This window comes from Nelumbo lutea, chromosome 8, assembly GCF_056320005.1.
Source record: "Nelumbo lutea isolate HS-2025 chromosome 8, American lotus-T2T, whole genome shotgun sequence".
Taxonomy (NCBI): domain Eukaryota; kingdom Viridiplantae; phylum Streptophyta; class Magnoliopsida; order Proteales; family Nelumbonaceae; genus Nelumbo; species Nelumbo lutea.
Genome location: NC_142691.1, coordinates 2,189,756 through 2,211,716, shown reverse-complemented (window position 1 = coordinate 2,211,716; position 21,961 = coordinate 2,189,756). Strand labels below are relative to the sequence as shown.

General features: G+C 38.4%; 2 protein-coding genes, 1 non-coding gene and 1 pseudogene across 7 annotated transcripts; 1 reads left to right on the top strand and 3 right to left on the bottom strand.

The window, feature by feature from the left end:
- Positions 1-10,705, bottom strand: LOC148842151 (cysteine proteinase inhibitor 12-like). 4 transcript variants are annotated; one of them, XM_088957084.1, is made up of 6 exons: positions 10,575-10,705; positions 10,312-10,414; positions 4,753-4,972; positions 2,797-2,942; positions 2,529-2,625; positions 1-381 (listed from the first exon to the last, which is right to left on the bottom strand). In XM_088957084.1, exons 3-6 carry the CDS (start codon positions 4,925-4,927, stop codon positions 359-361), a joined length of 441 nt encoding a protein of 146 aa, XP_088813210.1. In that variant the 5' UTR covers positions 4,928-4,972; positions 10,312-10,414; positions 10,575-10,705; the 3' UTR covers positions 1-358. The 4 variants fall into 4 exon arrangements, with proteins under 4 accessions (XP_088813210.1, XP_088813206.1, XP_088813208.1 ...); XM_088957080.1 differs by lacking the exon at positions 1-381 and having other exon boundaries at positions 1,788-2,625; XM_088957082.1 differs by lacking the exons at positions 1-381; positions 10,575-10,705 and having other exon boundaries at positions 1,788-2,625; positions 10,258-10,387.
- LOC148842152 (THO complex subunit 1 pseudogene) lies at positions 4,862-7,502 on the bottom strand (annotated as a pseudogene). Its single transcript, XR_016103274.1, has 3 exons — positions 7,490-7,502; positions 5,596-7,338; positions 4,862-4,977 (listed from the first exon to the last, which is right to left on the bottom strand). The product of XR_016103274.1 is annotated as a THO complex subunit 1 pseudogene (transcript).
- Positions 10,706-15,268: 4,563 nt separating the features above from the next.
- RBX1 (RING-box 1) lies at positions 15,269-20,739 on the top strand. Its single transcript, XM_088957085.1, has 5 exons — positions 15,269-15,740; positions 15,955-16,005; positions 16,146-16,205; positions 20,227-20,298; positions 20,404-20,739. The coding sequence occupies exons 1-5, from the start codon at positions 15,599-15,601 to the stop codon at positions 20,439-20,441; spliced, it is 363 nt and encodes a 120-aa protein (XP_088813211.1). The 5' UTR covers positions 15,269-15,598; the 3' UTR covers positions 20,442-20,739.
- Positions 20,740-21,862: 1,123 nt separating this feature from the next.
- TRNAS-GCU (transfer RNA serine (anticodon GCU)) lies at positions 21,863-21,944 on the bottom strand. Its single transcript has one exon. It is a non-coding gene; the product is annotated as a tRNA-Ser (tRNA).
- Positions 21,945-21,961: the final 17 nt, after the last annotated feature.

Genomic DNA, 21,961 nt, shown 5'->3' with positions numbered 1-21,961 from the left:
TTTTAATTTTAATAATTATTAATTTTATTTTCTCTAAATTTTATTTAAAAATAATAAATAAACCATAAATAAGCATTAAAAAATATTAATGAAATTTAAAAAAAAAGTAATAAATTTTAAAACAGATAATGATAATTAACTCAAATTTATTTAACAGTATATTAAGCCCAAAATAATGCTTGGATTGGACTTAATTTGGCTCCACCTCCACCCAATTGGGAATATCACAAAGCTCCTCTGGACTTCAATTTCTTTTACCGAAGTCCGTGCATCCTGAAATGTTTCTCTTATACGTCTCTTCGTAGCAGTGGCTTCTTCACAAGATGCTTATACTCCAAGACTTCTCAGGACTTGTGGTTTAGAATTTTGATTGCAAATTTCCTGGTGTCACAAAACAAAACTGCAACATGAGAAAATTCCCTGTGATAAAAGAAAATGTATTATGTTCAGAATAGGCTAAAACATGTGGACCAACTCGGCCCAGCACCGACTGATTTGGCCACGTTCTCATTGCGTATTATAATTAAAAGGTTGCTCTTCCATGGCTGGCAGTCCCCAGTATAAGTTAGACAATACATAGCCGAACGAACATAACTTCATGTTCAGCCAAAAACAATTGACTCGTCAGACTAGCAAAGCCTCAGAAAACACAGACAAGGAATCAGAGACTTTTGGATGGTCGGTCGGAACTTATGTGGTGTAGTTGGACTTCAGGTGTTTAACTTTTAATACATGATGTCTGGATTGTGCCTAGAATTGGGCCTGACACGGCTCAACTATGAACCAAAATGCCGGAGTGATACACTCTCCCTCAAATTATTAATGACTGGACTGGCAGTAACTTACTCGTTCATTCAAGGATGGACAGGATTGAATAAGCATAGAAAAAAACCAGATAGCAACTAAGGTGATGTTTGGTTCAATTCTCATTCTTTCTCGTTTTTACCCAAGATAAATTTTCAAGATAAAAAAAAAAATGAATAAAAATGAGAAGAATGAGAAAATATTACTATGAACCAAATGCTTTTTTCCCCCCAAAAAAATGATTTTTTTATGGCAAGAATGAAAGTAAAATTTTTAACCTGTTTTGTTGCAAGTTTCATTCTCATTCATTTTTTATTAATCAAAATAATAATATAAGGGTTAAAGGTGTAAAACATGCCATGTCGGGTCCACGTAAAGTGCAGGTTGTGTCGTATTGCCCTTCCCTGGGATAACTTGGGGCTTGGCTCGGCACATCCCACGGCCCAAGCCCATGTGGGCCCGTACCGTGCTGTGGGCCAGGCTGGGCCAAAGCTATTTATTTAAAAAAATGAAAAAAAAACTTAAAATTTTAATTTTATATGAATTTTGATGTATACAATTGCTTACATATGCAATAATTAAATAAATTAGTATAATAAAATTGAAAACAATTGTTTATTTTATAATTTTATTAGTATATTATATACTTTATTATTATATAATTATAATTTATAAATATTATATATATAAATGTATAAATATTATATATAGAGATATATATAAAATACATATAAACAATATATATGGGTCGTGCTAGGTCATGCCAGCCCGCGGACCTAAAACCCCAAGCCCAAGTTGTTCCCCCATGTTGTATGCACCAAAGCACGATAGAGGAACCACAATTGTTGAATGACAAAATTGGGGTCATAATCATATAGGTTAGTTGCAGTTGCAATTCTCTCTCATCAAGGTGCTAGAGAGAGATAAGGCCCAAATGTATGCGCAACATATTCAAATTTGAAAACAAGAGAAAAGAAGCATCCAAGACAACATCTATAATAGGCTATATTTCTAATCTATGTAACATGTAAACATTATTCAAGACATTTCTTTCATTTGTAGGCAGTATTGATTAAAGTTTCACAAAGCACTAAAGTAGATGTCTATATAAATCCACACATATTAACATGTTATAGACCAGTTCATGGGCCGGGCCGGGCTTTTACTCATCATTAATGGAAATACGCTAGGCCCAAGCCCAAGCCCGGCCTGACCAATGGGCCTATAACTTGGGCCCAAGCCTGGCCCTGATAAAAAGCCCAAAGCCCGAACCCGAGCCTGAGCCCGAAGCCCGACCTAATAAAAAAATTACAATTTTCCCTATTCAAATTAGAATTAAAAATTCATATGGTTTTTTTCCTATTTAAATGAACAATGGGCCTACAAGATGGTTTTGTTCCCTTTCTTTTACGTTTTAAAACACAGTTTTACATTCTTAAAAAAAATTATTCAAATGGACATAATCACATAACCCTTTTTAAGTCTAATTTTAGGTCGGGCCGGGCCAGGCTATTTTGACAAAACCCGAGCCCGGATCAAATTTATTGTGGGTCGGGCTTTTTGGCCCGAGTTTAAGCCCGCAGGCCTATAAACATGTTCAAGCCCATCCAGGGGGCCCGGCCCGTCAGGCCACCCGGCCCATGAACAGGTCTAGCATGTTAGGATAGTGCACAGAGTCATGACTCATGAGTGATCTTGCTCCATCAGATTCAAATAAAAGATACCTTCAACATTCTTATGTACTTCAACCTTAAATTTTCCTTCCTTATTTCCCCTCTTGACTTTGAGAAGCAAATTGAGCTTTGCCACTTCTTCAATCACCTGCATGAATTACAAACAATAAGATCATTTATCTATCTTCCCGAACTATGTAAGATGAAAATATGCATGCAATCCCCGTGCCAAGAGCTAAATAGCTAATAACAAAAGGGTAAAGCTGCTACTAAAGAAATAATAGGGAAAAAAGAACCAAAGAAAGCAGAAGATGTCGACCTCTGTCTTAGCATGAAGGAACTCCAGCAGTTTGTAAGGGGTCAACAAGTTTGACCTCTGCTGGATAGTCTTCACAGCATGATTTTCTACATCTTGGACAATTGGATCATGTGTTGGCATTGCTCTCCATCCTGGTCCATGGCCATCTGGATTTACATGATTGGCCAATAATTACTACTAGGAAATATTTGGCCCAATTTTACTTAAACACGACCCCCTAGCATGGCCTGTTACATGTACATTATCGGCTCCTATGGCTTGGGAAGGCTTTGGATGTTGAAGGGTAAAGTGCTTAATGAGAAGAGGTTGGTCTAGGTCAAGCATGATTCTAAAAGAATGTGAATATGTCATATTCTTGTCCTCCTGAAGAATCTGAACATGCATTTACAAAACAAGTAAAAGAAGAAAGAAACTTAATTATGTTTTCAGGTTTAGGCACATAACACAATCTGGATATCTTGTATTTCCAAATCTCACATGATAGAAGTTCCCACGGGTGGAGCTTTTATGTACAAATAGTAGAATACCAATCACCCTTTAATAAGGGGGGGAAGAAATCATGTAAAAAGTAAAAAACCCCCACAACAATGCAAATGGGGTTGAAACATGCATTAATAAGTCAATTAATTTCTTTCCTTTATATCAGAAAAAGGAAATTATTGTATTTTGCATGTGAAAGATGAAGCATGTTCAAAGCCCAAAGACTTGATACAAACAAGGTGACTACTTTGTCACTCACCTTCTTGGAAATAGAAAAACTTAACAGTTTATCTTGTTGTCTTAAAAATCAAGCCAATGAATGAAAAACATGGTAGGGCAAAAATGACTTAATGAGTGCTCATTGAATTGCCATTACTTTTTAGAACAATTCTAAATTGTGCCCAAGTCTATGCTTCCCTTTTAGATTGACCATATAACACTCTTTTAATAATTTTTTTTTTTGAAGAAGGCATCTTTGAATGTTGGAGACTTGGATCAATAAACATCAACCCAAATTAAATAGCATAAGAAACCCACAAGGAACAGTTGTGGTTCTGGAGACTAATAAAATCTTTTTTCTTTTGTATTAAAATGCTATCTCATCAAATAAAGGAAATTCAAAGGAGAAGTTAAGACATTACCATTAAAGATCAAAACAAGAAAAAAAAACAAAACAAAAATAGAACAACCAAAAAAGAGAATAAAGATATAGATGGAAGATAATATGGTTGCCAACATATTGAGTATTGACTCAACAATATCCATTTATAAAGTTTTATTTATTTTCCTTTACTTCTCAACAAATTCAAACTTCTAGTTGGTGATATGGATTTTATACTTGTAAACTTATAACATGATCTGTCTAATTGGTCAAGGAGTTGCCTACATCAAGTATTTATTTGCATTTAAAACCAAACTAAATTTATGCAGCAATTTTGTTAAATTATTATTAATAATCATATTATGCCATCAACAACAAAGTTATATAAGGTTTAATAACACTTATATATGTATATTTCATGATGTTGCATCAAATTAAAAAGTTAAATCTTTTCACTTTGGTTCAAGCTTCTCATGTTCGTGATTTCATGATCCAAATTGGTTTTGATAATATTGACTCCAACAATTCTAGCACCTCCAATTAGAACAAAAATAATGGAGATCCACCAAATACTTGAAGCCTACAAAATCTCTGAAGAAGACCCACTCAAGCACAATAACAAAGATATCATTTCTTCCCAATCAACACAATCTATTCCCTACCCTATATATTTAATGGAATGAAAATCCAAGAAACCAAGATTGCAGAAGCCATGCATTCTCAATCGCATCCAAACCTAGAATTAATTCCGATAATCCCTAACAAGCTAAATGTAAAATATGTATATACAATTCTACAGTCAATGATCCCCTTAAAATCAGGACTCAATATTGCTTCAAAATTCAAGGGCAAAGAAAGATTCCAATATCATTTACCTCGCCTGGCACCGAGATCCAACGAAGTGAACGTGGGGGCATCTCCAACCGGCTTGAATTCCTGCAGCTCCTTGAAGTTCAACCATGGCTTCACCCACACCTTGGCTTCATAAATTTTCTTCTTACCAGCCTCGATCACCTCCAGAGTCAGATGGTGCAAAGTACCAGCAACCATCTGCTCCTTCACCTTCACAATCCTCGCAAACTCCAGCAATGCATTCTACCCTAATTATCAAACAAACAAAAAATTAATAAATAAAATAATTATTTTCTTATACAGAGGGGGGGAGAGAGAGAGAGAGACAATTAGTTTTACCTTGTACAGAGAGAGAGAGAGAGAGAGAGAGAGAGAGTCAATCTTAACTTTAGGACTTCAACAGATCGAGATACCTCAGCTTTACCTTGTAGAGAGAGAGAGAGAGAGAGAGAGAGGGAGGGACGAGGGTTCATGAACGGGAAAAAAAAAGAATTGGTAGGATGGGGCACGAAAAATTTTCGTGCCACAAAATATGTTAAATTTTTGTCGAGACCCAAATTTCATTCTGGGAAGAATGAGTCCTGCGGCAAGAAATGAATATCCAAACACTTGCATCTCATTCATTCTTGCCCATTCTTTTTCAGAATCGACAGGAATTAAAAGAATGAGGCCACTGGCAGTGAACCAAACATGGCCTAAAGCTCTAGAAAAGAAATTTCAGCTTAACACAGCCTGGACAAATAACATATCTAAAATCTTTGACTTTACATATTTCAAAGAAAAGGAACAACAAAATGGCTGATAAGAGTACAAACACAGGTTGACTTAAAATCAAAAACTTACAACGAGGCTTCTTTTCCGTGTACCTGTTCTAGTGTTCCATTAGATGATGAAAGTAAAACAAGTCAATCGTCGGAATAAGGTAAAGCCCAAATAGAAGGAACAGAGAATAAGAAAAAACATGTCAATCAGCCTCTGCATCAGTCTCTCCATCTACAATCCCTGTCTCAGCCTCGGCTTCCACTTCTACTTCTAAATGCCCTGCCTCTGGAACTACATATTTGTCAGGCCTCTGCTTCTGATTCTCATCCGATGTTGCCGCTCCACTGTTAGGGATACTAATAACAGTCGCATCAGTTTCCATTGGCGCTGCTGCTGCGTCCTGAAATTCAGTTCCAACTCCACCATCAATATCAGTTGCAGGGGTTGTGATCTGATTATCTTCCACTTGTTCAGCAGTACCCTTCATCTCTTCTTCCTTTTTAGCTTTTTTAGACCTTTCATTAGGTTTTGTGTGATACGTAGAGCGAACTTCCAGTGGAAGAAGTTCTGGGGGCACAACCCCTTCAATGCCATATTCAGTAAATCGGGAAAATCCTTCAAGTCTTGTCGAGCAGAAAAACGGAGGCCTTTCCAGCAATAGACCCAGTTGTTTTTGTGGTGATATTCAGCTTCAATACCAGCAGATATATCCATATCTTCAGCCAAAGCTTTCCAATATTCCATAACTGATGGGATCCGAACACGTTGAGAATCAGTCAGAGCATCTGGGTTTGCTTCTGCCCACTTCCACAAGTGATGGAGTTCTTTATTTCCCAGCCTCCACCGTGGCCTACGTTTTCTCAATCCATCTTGGCCCATTTTCTTTTCTGCTGGTTGCTTTTCAAATGGGGGACGACCATCACGTTTCCACCAAACCCAATTCTTTTCTCGTTCTAATATATGTTCAATGCAGTGTAGAAACTCCTTCCCTTTAGGAGGAATCGATTCAAAAAGCTTCTTAACACACTCTTCACAAGACTTGATCTCCTCTTTCATGCTTTCAGATGGCACATCCTTATCATTTTTCCCAGGGGCCTTTAAGTAATCAAATAATATGAGGCACTGAAGGAGAATGTGGCATCGGAAACTTGGATCTTTCAACTCTAAACCCATCAATTTACTGCTTGTAAGATACTTTATGCGAAAAGTTGATGCTTCTTGTTCTTCAAGATTGTTTGTGTTTCCATCATCATCACTCAAAGGCTGAGCCTCAAATGTATCCAATACAACCATTAAGTTGGACACAAATTTCTGCCACTTAATAGGAGCTAGAGTTGTGGCAGCTGGGTTACAAAAATGCTCCTGTAAACTCCAAAAGATAGTGTAGAAATTGAAATCAACGGAAGTGCCATCAGGAGCATCCTTTTCATATTTGGATTCATTGGAAGTATTAAAAACTCCCTTTTTATTAACAGCTGAACGTTCTGACAATGGGAAGAAATGAGCCAAAAACATAAGAATTCGTCCACAAAACACCACATCATTTGCCTTTCAAAGACGATGAAGAAGCTGATTGCATGTCCTCAGCATCACAAGCTTCCCCCACCCGAATAGCTCTTGCTTCCCCAAGATGTCTTGTTTACTCTCTATATAACCAAATACTTCTTTGCAATCTCTCATTGTTGACATCTCTGTCAAATCTTCTAACAGCTGGAATATCATACCACCTTCAACATGGCCTCTCTCACAAAGATACAACACAATGTCAAGAAGCCTTGGTATCTGACCCTGGGTCTCCTCCATATCCATTGACTGCTCATACTGCATTATTCGTTCCCCTGACTGAACTGCAGAAGACACCAGTTAAAACATTTATATGAGTGCTGCCCACTAGAGGTGTCAATGTTTAGGGTTCAGTACGGGTTTACCTCAACCTGAACCAAAGCTAACTCCAATTCAAATTCACCTGGCTAACTAAAGAGAGGTGCCGAACCAGACCTGAACATCCCATGTATAGTATACTTATACTCAACCAAGCTTATATAATACAAACATTTCAATGCTGCAATGTCAATGGGTCAGGTTTTGCACAAGCCCACCTAAACACAAACCCAACCCAAAAGCCAATTAAGGCTGACCCAATCCTAACCCAATAGGATCACGTCAGCGCAGGCTTACCACTTAAGCCAACCCACTAACATCCCTAGTGGCCACTTAGTTGGTTGTCTGGGCAATGGGCATCTAAAACTCCTAGGCAACTGCCTAGGCAATGCTTTAACTCTACCAGCTATGCCTCAAGGGATACACCTCAAATACCTTTCAAAATAATAGGTTTGCAGTTCTCTACACATATTCCAACAATCAACAGCTTTCAGAATGTAAACTTAATCCAAATCATATTGTTGGCACACATAGTCTATGGAATACAAATGCTTTGTAGTCAAAGGTTATCCATATGGCCTAGTGCATTACTGAACTGCATATAACTAATAGGCATGGTGCCAATCAGCTGGTTGGTAAGGTCTCCTGCTGGTCATAGCAGAGACTTCAGATGGAATCCCGCCCGCACCTGGATTGGAGGATGAGCTACCCCCAGTCTAAGATCCTTTGGGTTCTTTTGCTTGTGCTTCATTTTTAAAAGCCCTAGAATTACACTTTTAGTCCTATACTTTTCCCGGTGAAATCTCTTTGACATGGTCCTGCTCCACAATTGAAATTCTCCAATGAAAAAGAAAACACCAGTGCTTGTCTCCTCATGTGTGTCTACTAGAAGAGTAATGATAATGTTAACTACTCAGTTCTCTCCTGCTCCATCATATCTAAGGTATAGAACTACTTTGGATGCTTTGCATCTTTTTGGTGCCTATTAGATTCTTCCTTTGGATGTTTTAGATCTTTCAATAATAAGCTATTTCCTAAATTCACATAAATTAGGAATATGTAGCATTATGAGGCTGATCTTCTATGGAGTGTCTGGTGAGAAAGGAACTCATGAATATTTGGTAATAAGGACCAAGAGACTAAGATTATAATTAATCTCATCAGATGTTAGCTAATGATGAATTCAACAAACCCACAATGGATTCAATGTTAATAGGTTAGAAAACAGTTGGTAGATTTGCCCCTGGAAGACAGCAGGCTACTACACCCTGGACAGAACTACAAAAATGGCTCAGCCACTGTAGCCCAGTAGAAGGAACATCTTTGAGGGCTGAACAAATTACTCCTCAGGTTGGAATTTATTATTGGTGCAAGGTATCAAGTTTTTTTTTTCTTTTTTTTTTTGAAAGGTAAGGTAATAAATTTATTGAGTCAGAAAGAACTCAATACAATAGAAGAGCAAGCCACAAGTAACTGCTCAGATTACAGGACATGTTACAGATCCCAAGTAGCTGCTCGGTACAATAGAAGTGCAAGGTATCCAGTGTTGATTGACTTTTTTTTTAATTGATAATCAGAAATTGAAAGCAAAAACAAAATCTACATTTATCTACTACATACCTCAGGCCTCCTGAAGCAAGGCACCAAAAGGAATTCCACCACCATCCCCCCGAAGAAACAACATTGAAAGGCCCTTGGCCCCTAAGACATCCCATTTGTGAAGTGAGGTGCCTGGTCTGGTTCCAACTTAAACTGCTTGTTCAGATGGATCCCAAGGTCAACAAATGAAGATGCTGATTCCTTAGCCAGGGGAGGTGTCACAAAGGCCAAGCTTGAATGGGGGTGACCAGGCCTAAGAAATTAATTTGCAAACTTGTTTCAATCTCGTTGATGTTGGAAGGCATCCATTGGCATTTTTTGTGTTGTGTTCCCTTCAATAGTATAGAATGTGGGGAGTGATATTTACATTTTAATAATTGGCATATGTTCATAAAAGAAGCCATATGAATTTCCATTACTGGTGAGAAGGAAACAACAATGACTGGCATACGACCACAATATACATTGCACACTGCACAGATCAGTAAAAAAGAAAAAAAATACAAATTGCACATCGTACATACTATAAGATTAGCAACTACAGTCATGGCTTCTCGATTGCTTTCTTAACATGAAGTTTGTCTATCATTTCAATGTGGAAAATTCACCATGCAAGGTAACTTATTTGAACAAGGTTATTAATCATGAAATGAAAGAACATCTCCCTACCCAAGCAACCTATTTGAACAAAGTCATTAATCAAAATGAAGAATGCAAATTTGTGATCTCCATCTCTCATATCCTACGTTTTCCTAAATGATTTGAACAAATTACTTTAGCCTAATTCCAATCTTCTTTGCCGTATCCTATATTAATAAAATAATAACACAACCATAAATGGGCTTAGGTAGCCATGAACAAAATAGAAATTCTATGAAAACTGTAACATATGCAGAAAAACAACACATGGATTACCTCATTCAATCTTTTTTTCCGAACCACCTCAATTAGTAGGGTTGATTAATTGAAATTTAATAAAGTGGGTTGGGTTCACTGAATAAGTAGGAGCAATTTTGAGTTTACTTGTATGTTCTAGACTGCAAAATGACCTAGAAAAGAGAACAGGGTACTTAGATCAACGCACATTAAATAAAGCCCACCAATATGGCCCCAGGGAGACAAAAGTCAAACCCAAATATGCGGTAACAACCTTATCAGACAAATTAAAACACCAGCTTGCAGTGGGTCTTTTGGTCCGAACAAGGAGAAGGTTCAAAATCTCAGTTTACAGTGAAAAGCTGACAGTTTCTTTTGTATTCCTAAAAATTGAGCATAACAGAACCAACCTTATTTTATGGTCAGGATATTAATCCTAGACACTGCAAAATGCCAGAACCAACCTCATTTAATCTCAGAGCTGTTCCGCCGTCTGGTTGAAATCATTATCAGTTTGACCTTAATTGTCGACAAAAGTTTCCACTGTAAAAGTTGGAATCTCAGGTTCTGTTTAAAAATGTTAACAAACATTTGTAAATAGATGTTACCGAGTTGAATGTCGACAAATATTTTCACTGTAAATGAACAAATTCCTATATAAAAATGAGCAAATTCCGATATACCGAATGAAATCCAGATGCGTAAAGTCACTAAGCTAAGAACTAACCTTGTCCGAAGGAAACCTCCGGGGATTGCCCCGACGAGACCCTGCTCTGAAACTGAGACTGAGAGGGAACTAAAGGGGAACCGTACTGAAGTTTGGGTCATTATAAACTGCCCGAATGTCACTAGCGTAGGGTAAGAGTTGCCCGATGTGATGGTTCCACCAAGGTTAGTAACATGGCATCATGACCTCAAGTCGCATGGTCGGAGCACTCAGCTGGCTTTGGTCGGTCCATGGGAGGCGCCACTTACGTGCTAAAGGGGGGAAGGCCATGATGTGAGGTGACTGAGCGTCGATGTGATGGTCTCCTGTATGCCAATGATGGGGGCTCCTGTGTGCCATGATGAAAGGCAACCACTGGGTCGAAACACACCCGTGCACTATGGGCAATGGGGTAGCTCACTCAGCTTGGGCAAGGGGTTGGCGTGGTGAAGGGTCATACTTGAACTAGGCCCGCATGCCAAACCTCCCTTGAGTGTCGGCAGCGCAGTGCCAATCCATGCACTGTCCCCATGAGCATGTGTGCGCCCATGAGGAACCTTGGTAGTCATTAACTAGGGTCGGTCTGCAATGGGTGTTGGTTTAAGAGTGCAGGCACCCAAGGAGGTCGATCACCCTCCTCAAAGAGTACGTTAAGCTTTTGGAGGTTTGCCTGAAGATAACATCACTTTTCCCAAAAATCTTACAGATGAAAATGACGATGGTGTCCCTTAACGTAAGCCTGCCAAGCATAGGTAAGGCTAAGCCTGTGTGAGACCATGACAGGCTCCCCTACTCAATCCATTGTCATCCTTGACAATGGCCTTTCTTGTGAATGGGCGTCTGTGTCCCGTGCCATCCACTTCTATGTCAGTTCCTGGGCTTGCCTGGCCAACCGGGTCTCGCCTATGTTGGTGTCCATTTTTGGGGACGAAACCATTTCACCATGTCGCCATGCCTAGACTTCACCCCTAGTGTTGAGGTTACTCAAACCGCGAGATGGCTATGCCATTGAAAGGGTGAAAGAAGGGCCCTCGAAGAAATTGTGTGTTGCTTCACGGAGGTCCGCCCCATGTATCATCTTTACCTCAAGGCCCGAACGTCTTCTTGGTAGCTTTTCGGTGGTGCTACCGAACATGATGTGATAGATCTACTCTTGCTGTTGGCGTGTGTCCTAGGTGTACCCTTTCACAATGCAGGCCTGCAGACTTCGCCTCACCGTGTGCAGGTTACTCAAACCTAGTCATGGCTTATGCTCTATTGGCCCTTGAAACTACACTTCACCTCGCCGGTTCGGGCTACATTTTCGCTCCGAGGGGGTCCCAATGTGCTACTGCCTCAAGGAGATCTGGCCGCAATGTGCGCAAGTGTGGCAACTTTTACCCATGATGTTGTCGAATATGCACTCGCCTTGTGATGTGAGTTATTGTTGCGAATGTTCCGCCTATTTGTTGAACTGAGCATGTCATCCGATGCTTTTCCGGTATAGGGCCGCCATGCTCCAACAGTTAGTGTACCCACATTCCTATCATTCCAATATTGTGGCTTCAACCAAGGACTCGTTCTGTGCAAAACTGTCCATGCCTCAGTAGTGCCTCTAACAAGCTACGGAACAATGGGTCATCTGTCATGAAACCAAGATGTAGCCCACAACTCACTAAAATGAACAACAACCGATGTCCATGAGGAAGCATGGCACTCCCCCACTCAAAATGCCTCAATATGCCTTCCATGTAATGGCTCATGCGTCTGCCCCCGCATGAGCACAGCGACCAATGCGTCTGCCCCCACAAGGGCGCTGTTTTGGGGTCATTGGAATGGGGATACGATGAATGGCCTCTTACCAGGCCTGATGTGTATGCTTGCTTGCATGTACCCTAGTGGAAGTGCCTAGGGACCGCACCCCACGACGTGCTGCTTGTCGTGATGACCACTTCAACTGGCTCTATGCTGATCTGCTCTGACACCAAGTGTCACGGGGGTAGTTCTACAGCGAAAGAAACCTATGCGGCGTCCAGGCCAAGGTAGGCCAGGACAAGCCTTATGTGTGCTTGGAGGTTAGGAGTTGCCCAATGAGATGGCTCCACCAAGGTCAGCAGCATTGGATCATGACCTCAAGTCGCATGGCCGGGGCACTCGGCTGGCTTTGGCTGGTCCATGGGAGGCGTCGCTTACGTGCTAAAGGGGAAAGGCCATGACGTGAGGCAACTGGACGCCGATGTGATGGGTCTCTTGTATGTCGATGATGTGGGCACCTGTGTGCCATGATGAAAGGCAACCACTGGGCCGGAACGCACCCGTGCGCTATGGGCAATGGGGTAGCTCACTCAGCTTGGGCAAGGGGCTGACATGGTGAAGGGTCATGCTTGAGCCAGGCCCACATGCCAAGCCTCCCTTGAGTGTTATCAGTGCAATGCCGGTCCATGCACTGTCCCCATGAGGAACCCTAGTAGTCATGCTAGCCTTAACCAGGGCCGCCCCCGCAAGGGATGTTGGTCTAAGAGTGCCAAGGTTAGGTACCCAAAGAGGTCGGCCACCCCTCCTCAAAAAGTACGTTAAGATTTTGGAGGTCTGTCTGAAGATAACATCACTTTTCCCAAAAATCTTACGGGCGAAAATGACGATGGTGTCCCTTAACGTAAGCCTACCAAGCGCAGGCAAGGCTAAGCCTGTGTCAGACCATGACACGAGTGTGGCTAGAGTTCTCACTTGCGGTTAGGGCTCCTATGATCATGTGATCCTATCTTGCATACGAATGATAGAAGATCAAGGCCCTCTAGCGAAAAGAAAAGAAGCTTCAAATGAAGCTTTATGATTTTGGCCCATTTTGAGCTTTTGGGAGATTTTCTGGTCGCATAGGTCTTCTTATCTTTTCGTCTTTCGTACCATGGGGTTAGTGGCAAAGATTCCCTTTATTTCGACTATGATACAAAAAATATATGATATCTGAAAAACTTTTGACCAATCAAGTAAAATTATAAACATGGTAGTCAATCAGGTGTTATTTATCAAAATTCATGAATAGGTTTTGATTGGTCAAAACTCTTCCCATACCATATTTTTTCCGCATCATAGATTTTCTTTTTCTTTTTATTTTTTTTGCGATAAAAACCTCTTGAACTTTGTGATAAAAAAATCATCTAACCATTTAAAATTTTTTAAATACCCAATTTATTCTTTACTAATTTATTTTTCTTTAATTTATGAAATTATCTAACAATTTGTATTGTTTATCTCTGAGTCTCTAGCCTATTAACACAGCTTCTGTTACCCACATGGAAGAGATGAAAACAAATAAGCTCAACAACCCATTTATATCATGGTTTTCAAAATCGGATTGGACCGGAAAAGTTGGGAACCAATCACCTAACCGGTTATGTTTTTCCCTAAACCGTTGATTTTGGTTAGCAAACCGCTGAACCGACCAATTAACCATTCGAATCATTTTGACCATTTTTCGATTTTTTTTATTTCTTTTTTGTCAGAATGGGCCGGCCGTCACCGGTAACCGGACCCCTGACCGGTTCAATTTTAAAAACCATAATTTATATCCTTCCACGAGACAAAGGAAAAATCAAGACAATTACCGGTTGCCTTTCTTCCATCAACCAAAGCAGTAGTAATCTTCACTAAAATGATATTGTCTATTTATCATACTGCAAATACTACATAGAAAACGGACAAGCAGTGTTAGGATTATAAAATTTACTCGTATGTTCATTGTTATACAGAAATCGGGTTTGGTGTTTATTGTTTTTTACTGTTACTAGCAATGGTATGCTGGTATGGCATTGAAAAATGTCTATTGACAACAACAACAAATGGCACCAAAAAAAAAGAAAAAAAAGAAAAGAAAGAAAAAAACGTTTTACATGCCAATATAACATTATTTTTTTTTATCAAAAATCAATTCTAAAAAAACAATATTGATTCCAAACACCACCTTAATCGTGAGGTGTTCACCAGTGTGCAAGTTTTAGTTTTTTTAAAACACAAGCAATTGTCCCAAAACAAATCGGTTGTTGCTTCAATACAAAAAAAAAAAAAAGTATGAATATTGGTGAAAATCAAATAAATTAATGAAAATTTAAAGGGGCATTTACCATGTGTATTGTTGTGTTTTTGAAAACAAGAAACAAATGCCACATTAGTGAAAACAATGTAATTTTTTGAAGTGGCACTTTTTTTTTTTCTCTTCAATAACCAAACCAAATACACCAGTTAAAATTCTATAAACTGGGGAAAAAATTCAAAATTTTCGGGTAAAAATAATCAAATCAAAGCTATTGAATATTTGGAGCTTTTTTTTTTTTTTCAAAATTTGGAGTACTTTTTTTTGGGTAGAATAATATTTGGAGCCCTTAAATCACACCCAAGAAAACAAAAGAAACACCGAATATTTGGTTTGATTAACCAAACACAGTCTAATAAATAAAAACCACCGAAAAACGGAACGGGTATTACCGCATCAGGTGAGAATGGCGGTGGAGAGAGACAACCCAAGGAGGAAAGGATTTCGCGTCGGAGTCGAGGTGGATACAACCTTAAGAGGAAAAAGGAATTCCGAATTTCTAATGACAGTGGAGATTCGTAGTAGAGTAGAGGTAGAGTGCACTCGAGCTATGGACATTGGAGACTGCCAGACTGGATTCTATTTTCGCACGGGAGAAATTAGTGATCGTGTATTTTAACAGGTGTCTCTCTCCGAATGGAAGAACATGAAAGGGATACATTCTGGTGTGGATAAGCCATAGAAGATCACTGCCCAGGGACCATGGGATTGACTAATGAAGTAAGTCCTTATTTGATGGACGGTTTAGATTAGTCATGAAATCCATCAACGTGGCGGAGATGGGTTGTTTAAACTTTGATGGGATTAATAAACCCTTTTCCCTTGTTTGAAAGTAAATAGGAAAGTTCTTTGCTTTATATTTATTTCTGTAAATCGACTTCGGAAATTCCACAGCAGAAACCACCAAGTAGCGGGAATTGTCCGGCAACCCTAGTAGCTAGAAGTAACTCTTTCCTCTCCACCCAGTTCTACCAACATGGCATCCCTGGACACTGATATCAACATGATTCCGGTCGGCGAGGGCTCCAGTGGAGCTGGTCCTTCGTCTTCGTCGTCGACGAAGAAGCCGAAGCGTTTCGAGATCAAGAAGTGGAATGCAGTCGCTCTTTGGGCATGGGGTATGGAATACATTATGCATCTAATCATATTTCCGTGTCGTCTCTCTTTTCCCCCATTTTTTTTTCTGATTATATGCATCGTATAGAAACTCGAAATTTGTTACCCCGTTTTGATAATCCTTCTCTCCTTGTTAGGGTTAGGGTTTTAAGTTTGTTGGGTTCTTGCTCTTTTTCACCTTAATCTACTGTTAACTTTTCTCTCTCGTGGGTGTAGATATCGTCGTGGATAACTGTGCTATTTGCAGGAACCACATCATGGATCTATGTGAGCAGCCCTGAATCTATTTCTCCTTTGCTCCTTTTAGTTTTCTTCCCCTCTATTTCGGTACCATTCTCCTTTTTTCTTTTTTCTTTAAATAAAATTTGTGATATTTTTAACTTCGCTAGTTTTGTTCGATTGATCAGGTATCGAGTGCCAAGCTAATCAAGCGAGCGCAACAAGCGAGGAGTGCACGGTGGCTTGGGGTATGCATGCTTTTTAAATTCTAGCCTGCCAATATGCTCTATTAGTTTTGGTTTATTGGTTCTTAGTTCCCATATCAGGTTTTGCACCCTTAACACTTGTATATTAACACCCCTCATAGGGAAGAATTTACGCAGGAAAAAAACCAGAGTTCTTATCCTTCTATAATAAAAAATTGAGATGATTCCTTTGTTACACTTGGATTGGGGGCATTAGTTTTATTACAGAATGCCTCTCTATCTGACCCATTTTATCTCTCCTTCGTTAGGATACAATCAAGGTTCTGTGACCTTGCATTTCGTTGTTTGAATCGGTAATTTACTACATTGTAGGTTGTAGTTATGATTTTCAATTTTGAACATTTAAAACGTTCATGACTTGAACCTACAAGGATTACAACTTCTGTCTTAATAACATGACAACCTAACCAATTAAGCTAATAGGACTTTACTTCTTAAAGAATTTGGACTTGCATATAGCTATATAATAAGTATAGTTTAATAAAATTTTCAGTTATCCATAAAAAAGTACAATAAGCATAGTTTTTAAAGCATTGCCTAGATGGGAAGGTGCCCCTGATGGTGCCCCTTGCGTAAATACCATGGGCCCACGGCTTTCGTAAAAAATGGCAATGTCTAGTTGACCAGGCATTGGGTGTTTTGCTGATGAGCCAATTGTTTAGTTGGTTACTTGGCATCCCTCTGTTTGATGAGGTGTGGGTTCAAGCCTTGGGAATTTAAGGTTCTTTGCCATAGTTGTCAAGGCTTCTAGGTGATGGTGGGGCTCTTTGTAGCCCTAGTTGCCTAGGTGTAAGAATTTTATAAAACAAAGAACTAAATTTTGGTTAGGTCTGTAGTTTTGTATACCATTGAGCATGCATATCAATTCTACTGTTGCTTAGAATCACCCGGTTGCATTGGTAACTATGAATTGTTTTAAGTTTTAATTTTTTTATAGGTGGTTCCTCACTTTGCTGACGCGTGTCTCTTCTTGCTCCTTAGACTCTAGCAGTCTTTCTTTGTTTTAGTTGTGCTTCTTGCTTCCAAAATACTGGTTAGGGATCAATACCAAGTTTTCCTATGTCTGTGTGTGTCTTTTGAGTTGTTTTCTCCCCTTCTAATGAAAGAGAATAGGGATATACTAGAAAATTTACCCAACTGAAGATCAAGGAACCTCCTTTTTTCCTTTTCCATTGGTGGCAATTGAAACTTGATTAGTTGATTTGAACATTGAAAAAATTTCCTATATCAGAAAATGTTAAATTTTGGGCATATATTGACATAAAAAAGTTACTACTCGGAGCATCTGTTCGATAAACAATGGTTATGCTACAATAATCATCTGATCTTTACCTATCAAAGAGAAGTCTTCACTGATCCCTTTGACGAAGCCCAAAAGGGGCATCTTAGGCAGGTATTGAGATAATTTTCATGCTGATTATGCTTGTTTTGGTTCAGAATCATTATCACTTGCATTAGATGATGTTTCTGTTTGGAAGATATATTCTTTCTTGGCCAAATTAGAATAGATTGTTGTATATTGTTGTTTGAATTGGCATTCTATTGAATGCCATAAAGAGTTTTATATCCAGATTGAACTTTTGATTGATGGAGCTATCTCTTGTAACTGGGATTTGGTCCTAGAATGTAATCATGTTTCAATTGCTTGACTGCCAAGCAAGTCCCATAAGGTGAAGCATACTTAATGCAGCTGTTGATAAAAAAACATAATTAATGCTGTATCGTCTGCATTTGTTGCAAGTTGTTTACTTGGAGTAAGGTTTCAGTGTACTTATAAATGTCTGAAATACATCTAGATCATATTAGGTATTATCCATGTTGACATGTGCCATATTTTTAATTTCATACTGTTTTATATTGGAAAACACTAAAAAAAGTCAATGGTGAATTTTTCACGCAACAAAACATCACATAATCTATGCTATATATTATAGCAGAGAGATCATTATGTGGCTCTCCCTGTTGTAACAATATTTCTCAAAAAATTTCTAAAATTCACTTCACTTTTGAGATAGCTGTGTCTTAATTTTCCATTTTGCTTCATATTTTTTTTTTTCTTCTTAATCCTTTTTTTTCTAGCACATAAGCACTCACAACATTTCTTCTCTTCTTATTTGCTTTAAATTCCTAAAACTCCTACTTTCTCTCTTCCATTCCCTTTCTCCTTGTTGAAAATTGTTTTCCTTTCTATCCATTCTCTTCCACCCATAATACCTTATCTTTTGTATCGGAATTGTTTATTATCCATCCAGTTGTTATGCACCTGTGCAGATGTATTGCCTCTCTTGGTAGCTATTTTCATAAGAAAATAAACCTTTGATCATAGATCCCAATTTTCCATATCTGATATGTTGAGGAGCAAATAATGTGATTGCTTTCCCTGATATAGCAGTTACTTAAATGTGTTAGTATTATTCTATTCTTGATCAGATGCACCATACCAAATAATATGATATATACCAAAATGGGGAAAAAGAAAAAATAATCTTTGAAACATGATGAATTGCATCTTGCACTTTTCCTTGATATTATTTCTTTTGTTTCCTTTTTCTTGTATGTTTTCATGTCAAAAGTGGGAATATGAGCTGGCTTGTTGATTGAAAGTGGTTTGATAAGCATTCTTGGTTTTTGAGATGGCTGTCTCGGAAGATGGATGGATACTTGTGTCATTTACATGTAAATAATAATCAGCGATAAGCAAAATATTATCAAATGCCTTCTGATATTACTTTCTTGCATATGGATTTTATATACTTTATATTATATTAGAAATATACTATACTTAATCCATTATATAGTTTGTTTGCGGTTTGCACAAGTCACCAGGATATTGATTTAAGTGTTATTGTAGTCACATGGGCACCAAGCTGGTCTATCATCTAAGCTCTCATAGGTACTGGGAGAATTTTAGCTGTGTTTGAGATCTTGTTCTCTCAGCATACAATCTTTCATACATGTCTAGAAATTATAGTGCACCATTGTCTGACATACTGTTTTTGGCCAAGGATTTCGTAGCTTATTGGGAGCTAATGCCTGTTAAAGAGGAAAATAATATCTAGATGAGATTAGTATTTTGATTGGTCTTTCTGTTGCCAAAGACTACTTGCCTAGGGCTCCTTGGCAAGTTTGTTTTGGTTGATCTCTTTGTCGGGCCTTTTGCATATCATTTTTTTGGTATATATGCCAGTGGTGTCAAACCCTGGCAAACCTGAATAGGTGGCTGTGTCATGGGAGTAAAATCTCAGTGTTTGGTTCATTTGTAATATTCTTTGTTGCCAATCTCTTTAATATCCACAGACGATTTGAATTTGATATTGTTGGGGACTGTAACAAGGTCCTTATTAACTGGAAGTAGGTCAGAATAAGGAAAATAAGGTGATTTGGATTTATTGTGTCAAACTAAGAATTTCATTGTTTAATTTGAGGGTTCATAATGTAAGATTTTTCTAACCGATTGATCAAATTATCCATGACATCACAAATAAAGATTTAAAATATTTTTGTTAAAAGTTTAAACATGATAAAGTTGTAGGTCTGTGTTCTGTTTGCTTTTAGTGGTATTTGAGATGGTTGGCTGCAGATAAATGAGGATACTTTCGTGTGAGTGTGATGCTATGACCTTTCATTTATCTGACTTTGTTGGTACTGTGTGTGACTGTGTTGCCTTGTTATCCGCTATAAGCATATGACTTTAAGATGCTTGTTTTTGATTTAGACTGTTATGTGAACTTGTTTAGGCTGTTCAAGTTGATGTTTTATATTATTTTTACACTCTTTATGATTCATCAAAGCCCAGGACCAAAATCCACTGTACCTGATACGTTTGTATTATCCTGGGGCTTTTAGGCCAATGTGTTGGTTATTTACACTTCATCAACTCCGCTTCACATGTAGCTTTTTTATGTTGGAAGTATTTTCTCCCACTTTATCCAAGTTCACTATTGTTTGTTATCTTTTAGTCTCTCTGATTTAAACAAATCATTTTTTTTTGTGTGGGGTATAGGTGTTTGCAACCATGCGTTCCACTTCCATTGCATCAGCCGATGGCTCAAAACCCGTCAAGTTTGCCCACTGGGTAATTTATTTATTTTGGACATCTCCTCCTCTATATTCATATCCTTGTTCGGCTCTGCGGATGGATCCTGTTTCACAATATTGTCTTGTATATATTTTTTTGCAGATAACAGCGAGTGGGAATTTCAGAAGTATGGCCACTAGGATCAACCAGGCGTACTGGAAGTTGGGCCTGTATCATCATATGTTTGTTATTAGCTGGATGGAAGTAGAAAAGAAAAACCAGAATAGGGATATGATAAATCACTCCTTGATCCCATCTTTCTATTTTGGTGTAATGTTAAAAATCTTTGAGAATCTCTGGCCCTGGACAGTACAGAGCTAGTAGTGCTCTTTGTGCAGTTTCCAATTCATTTTCGATGGGATGATCATGATGAAAACTGCAGAATTTATTTCTCTTTAAACTGCTGTTAATTACTTTATAATTATTATTTTTGTGCAAGAGGAGTGCTTACTGCTTACTTATATTTACTTAAATCACTGATGCCGCCGATTCTTTCATAAATTTTTGCTCGATGGAATGGTCTTTTCTGGACTCTCTTTAGAGATAGACCTTATCTTATTGAAAGATTAGTGCTTTATACCTACATCCGAACCCAAATTCGACCCATGTCATGCCTCCTCACTGCGAACAGGGTCCAAAGGCAATTCATTACTCCGTTTTTATCGTCATCAACATTGTGTGGTTGGCTATTTGGATTTTATTAGGCTCAGTTTGGAAGGAGTACACAACTACAAATACAATTCTAATATGTAAAGTGCAAAACTGAGACAGAGTTGCTAACGAACTTTTGGGTATGCTTAAAAATTGTGGGAGCTCTATTTGGTGCACTTGCTACCAAGTAGCATTATATTAAAGTCGTTTATAAGCATATGCTTAGATAAAAGTGAGATTTGAATGTTTTTTTTTTTTTCACTTTTAATTTACCTCTGTAATTGTTAAATCGATATCGATACCGATATTTTTAGCCTTTTGGAGGAAAGAGGACAATTATTTGTTGTTCTTGCTACGGGATATGACCATTGGAAAAGTTTACAGTTTTAATCCAATATATTGGGCCACTGGGTTCTGTTTGGTTGCAAAGAAGGGGTGTTAAAAAAAAGTGAACATTTTTAGTAGTTCTCATTTCGCTAGTTTTGTGGTGCAAGAGAGAAACGCTGCAGTTTTAAAATCCCAAAATGAGGGGATGAGGAATCTCACTAAAATGATGCGATTTTGATGAGGTTCATGAGAATAGAAAATAATGGATAATAATGGTTTTTCACCCGACTGGCTTGGGTTTGGGATTTTTGCGTGCTGCACTTCCTCACTCTTGCGACCTTCCGAAGAAGACAACAAAATGGTTTTCTAATTTCGAATTTATAAAATCGGATTTTGATGTTTATTAGCTCATAAAATCGGATTGGATTAGTATTGACAATAAATTTCTAATTTCGATTTTATATTTGAATTTTCATCTCCACTTTTAGGATTTATATGCTTTTTTTTTTTAAATTCACTTTTATTGTTTCATATGGTTTATATAATACGAAGAATAATGGAAAACAAAAATATGAAGTCATAACGTCGCCTGAGAGATTCGAACTCTCGCGGGGAAACCCCATGTACTTAGCAGGCACACGCCTTAACCACTCGGCCAAAGCGACGCGTCACGGTATGTGTA

What these genes read in the sequence shown, in the direction of transcription:
- LOC148842151 (XM_088957080.1), bottom strand. Translation starts at nt 4,927, where the DNA reads ATGGTTGCTGGTACTTTGCACCATCTGACTCTGGAGGTGATCGAGGCT. An exon ending in GGATCTCGGTGCCAGGCGAG is followed by an intron (nt 2,943 to 4,752) that starts GTAAATGATATT and finishes ATGTAAATCCAG; the next exon opens with ATGGCCATGGACCAGGATGG. An exon ending in TCCTTCATGCTAAGACAGAG is followed by an intron (nt 2,626 to 2,796) that starts GTCGACATCTTC and finishes TAATTCATGCAG; the next exon opens with GTGATTGAAGAAGTGGCAAA.
- RBX1 (XM_088957085.1), top strand. Translation starts at nt 15,599, where the DNA reads ATGGCATCCCTGGACACTGATATCAACATGATTCCGGTCGGCGAGGGC. An exon ending in AGTCGCTCTTTGGGCATGGG is followed by an intron (nt 15,741 to 15,954) that starts GTATGGAATACA and finishes TCGTGGGTGTAG; the next exon opens with ATATCGTCGTGGATAACTGT. An exon ending in GGAGTGCACGGTGGCTTGGG is followed by an intron (nt 16,206 to 20,226) that starts GTATGCATGCTT and finishes TGTGGGGTATAG; the next exon opens with GTGTTTGCAACCATGCGTTC.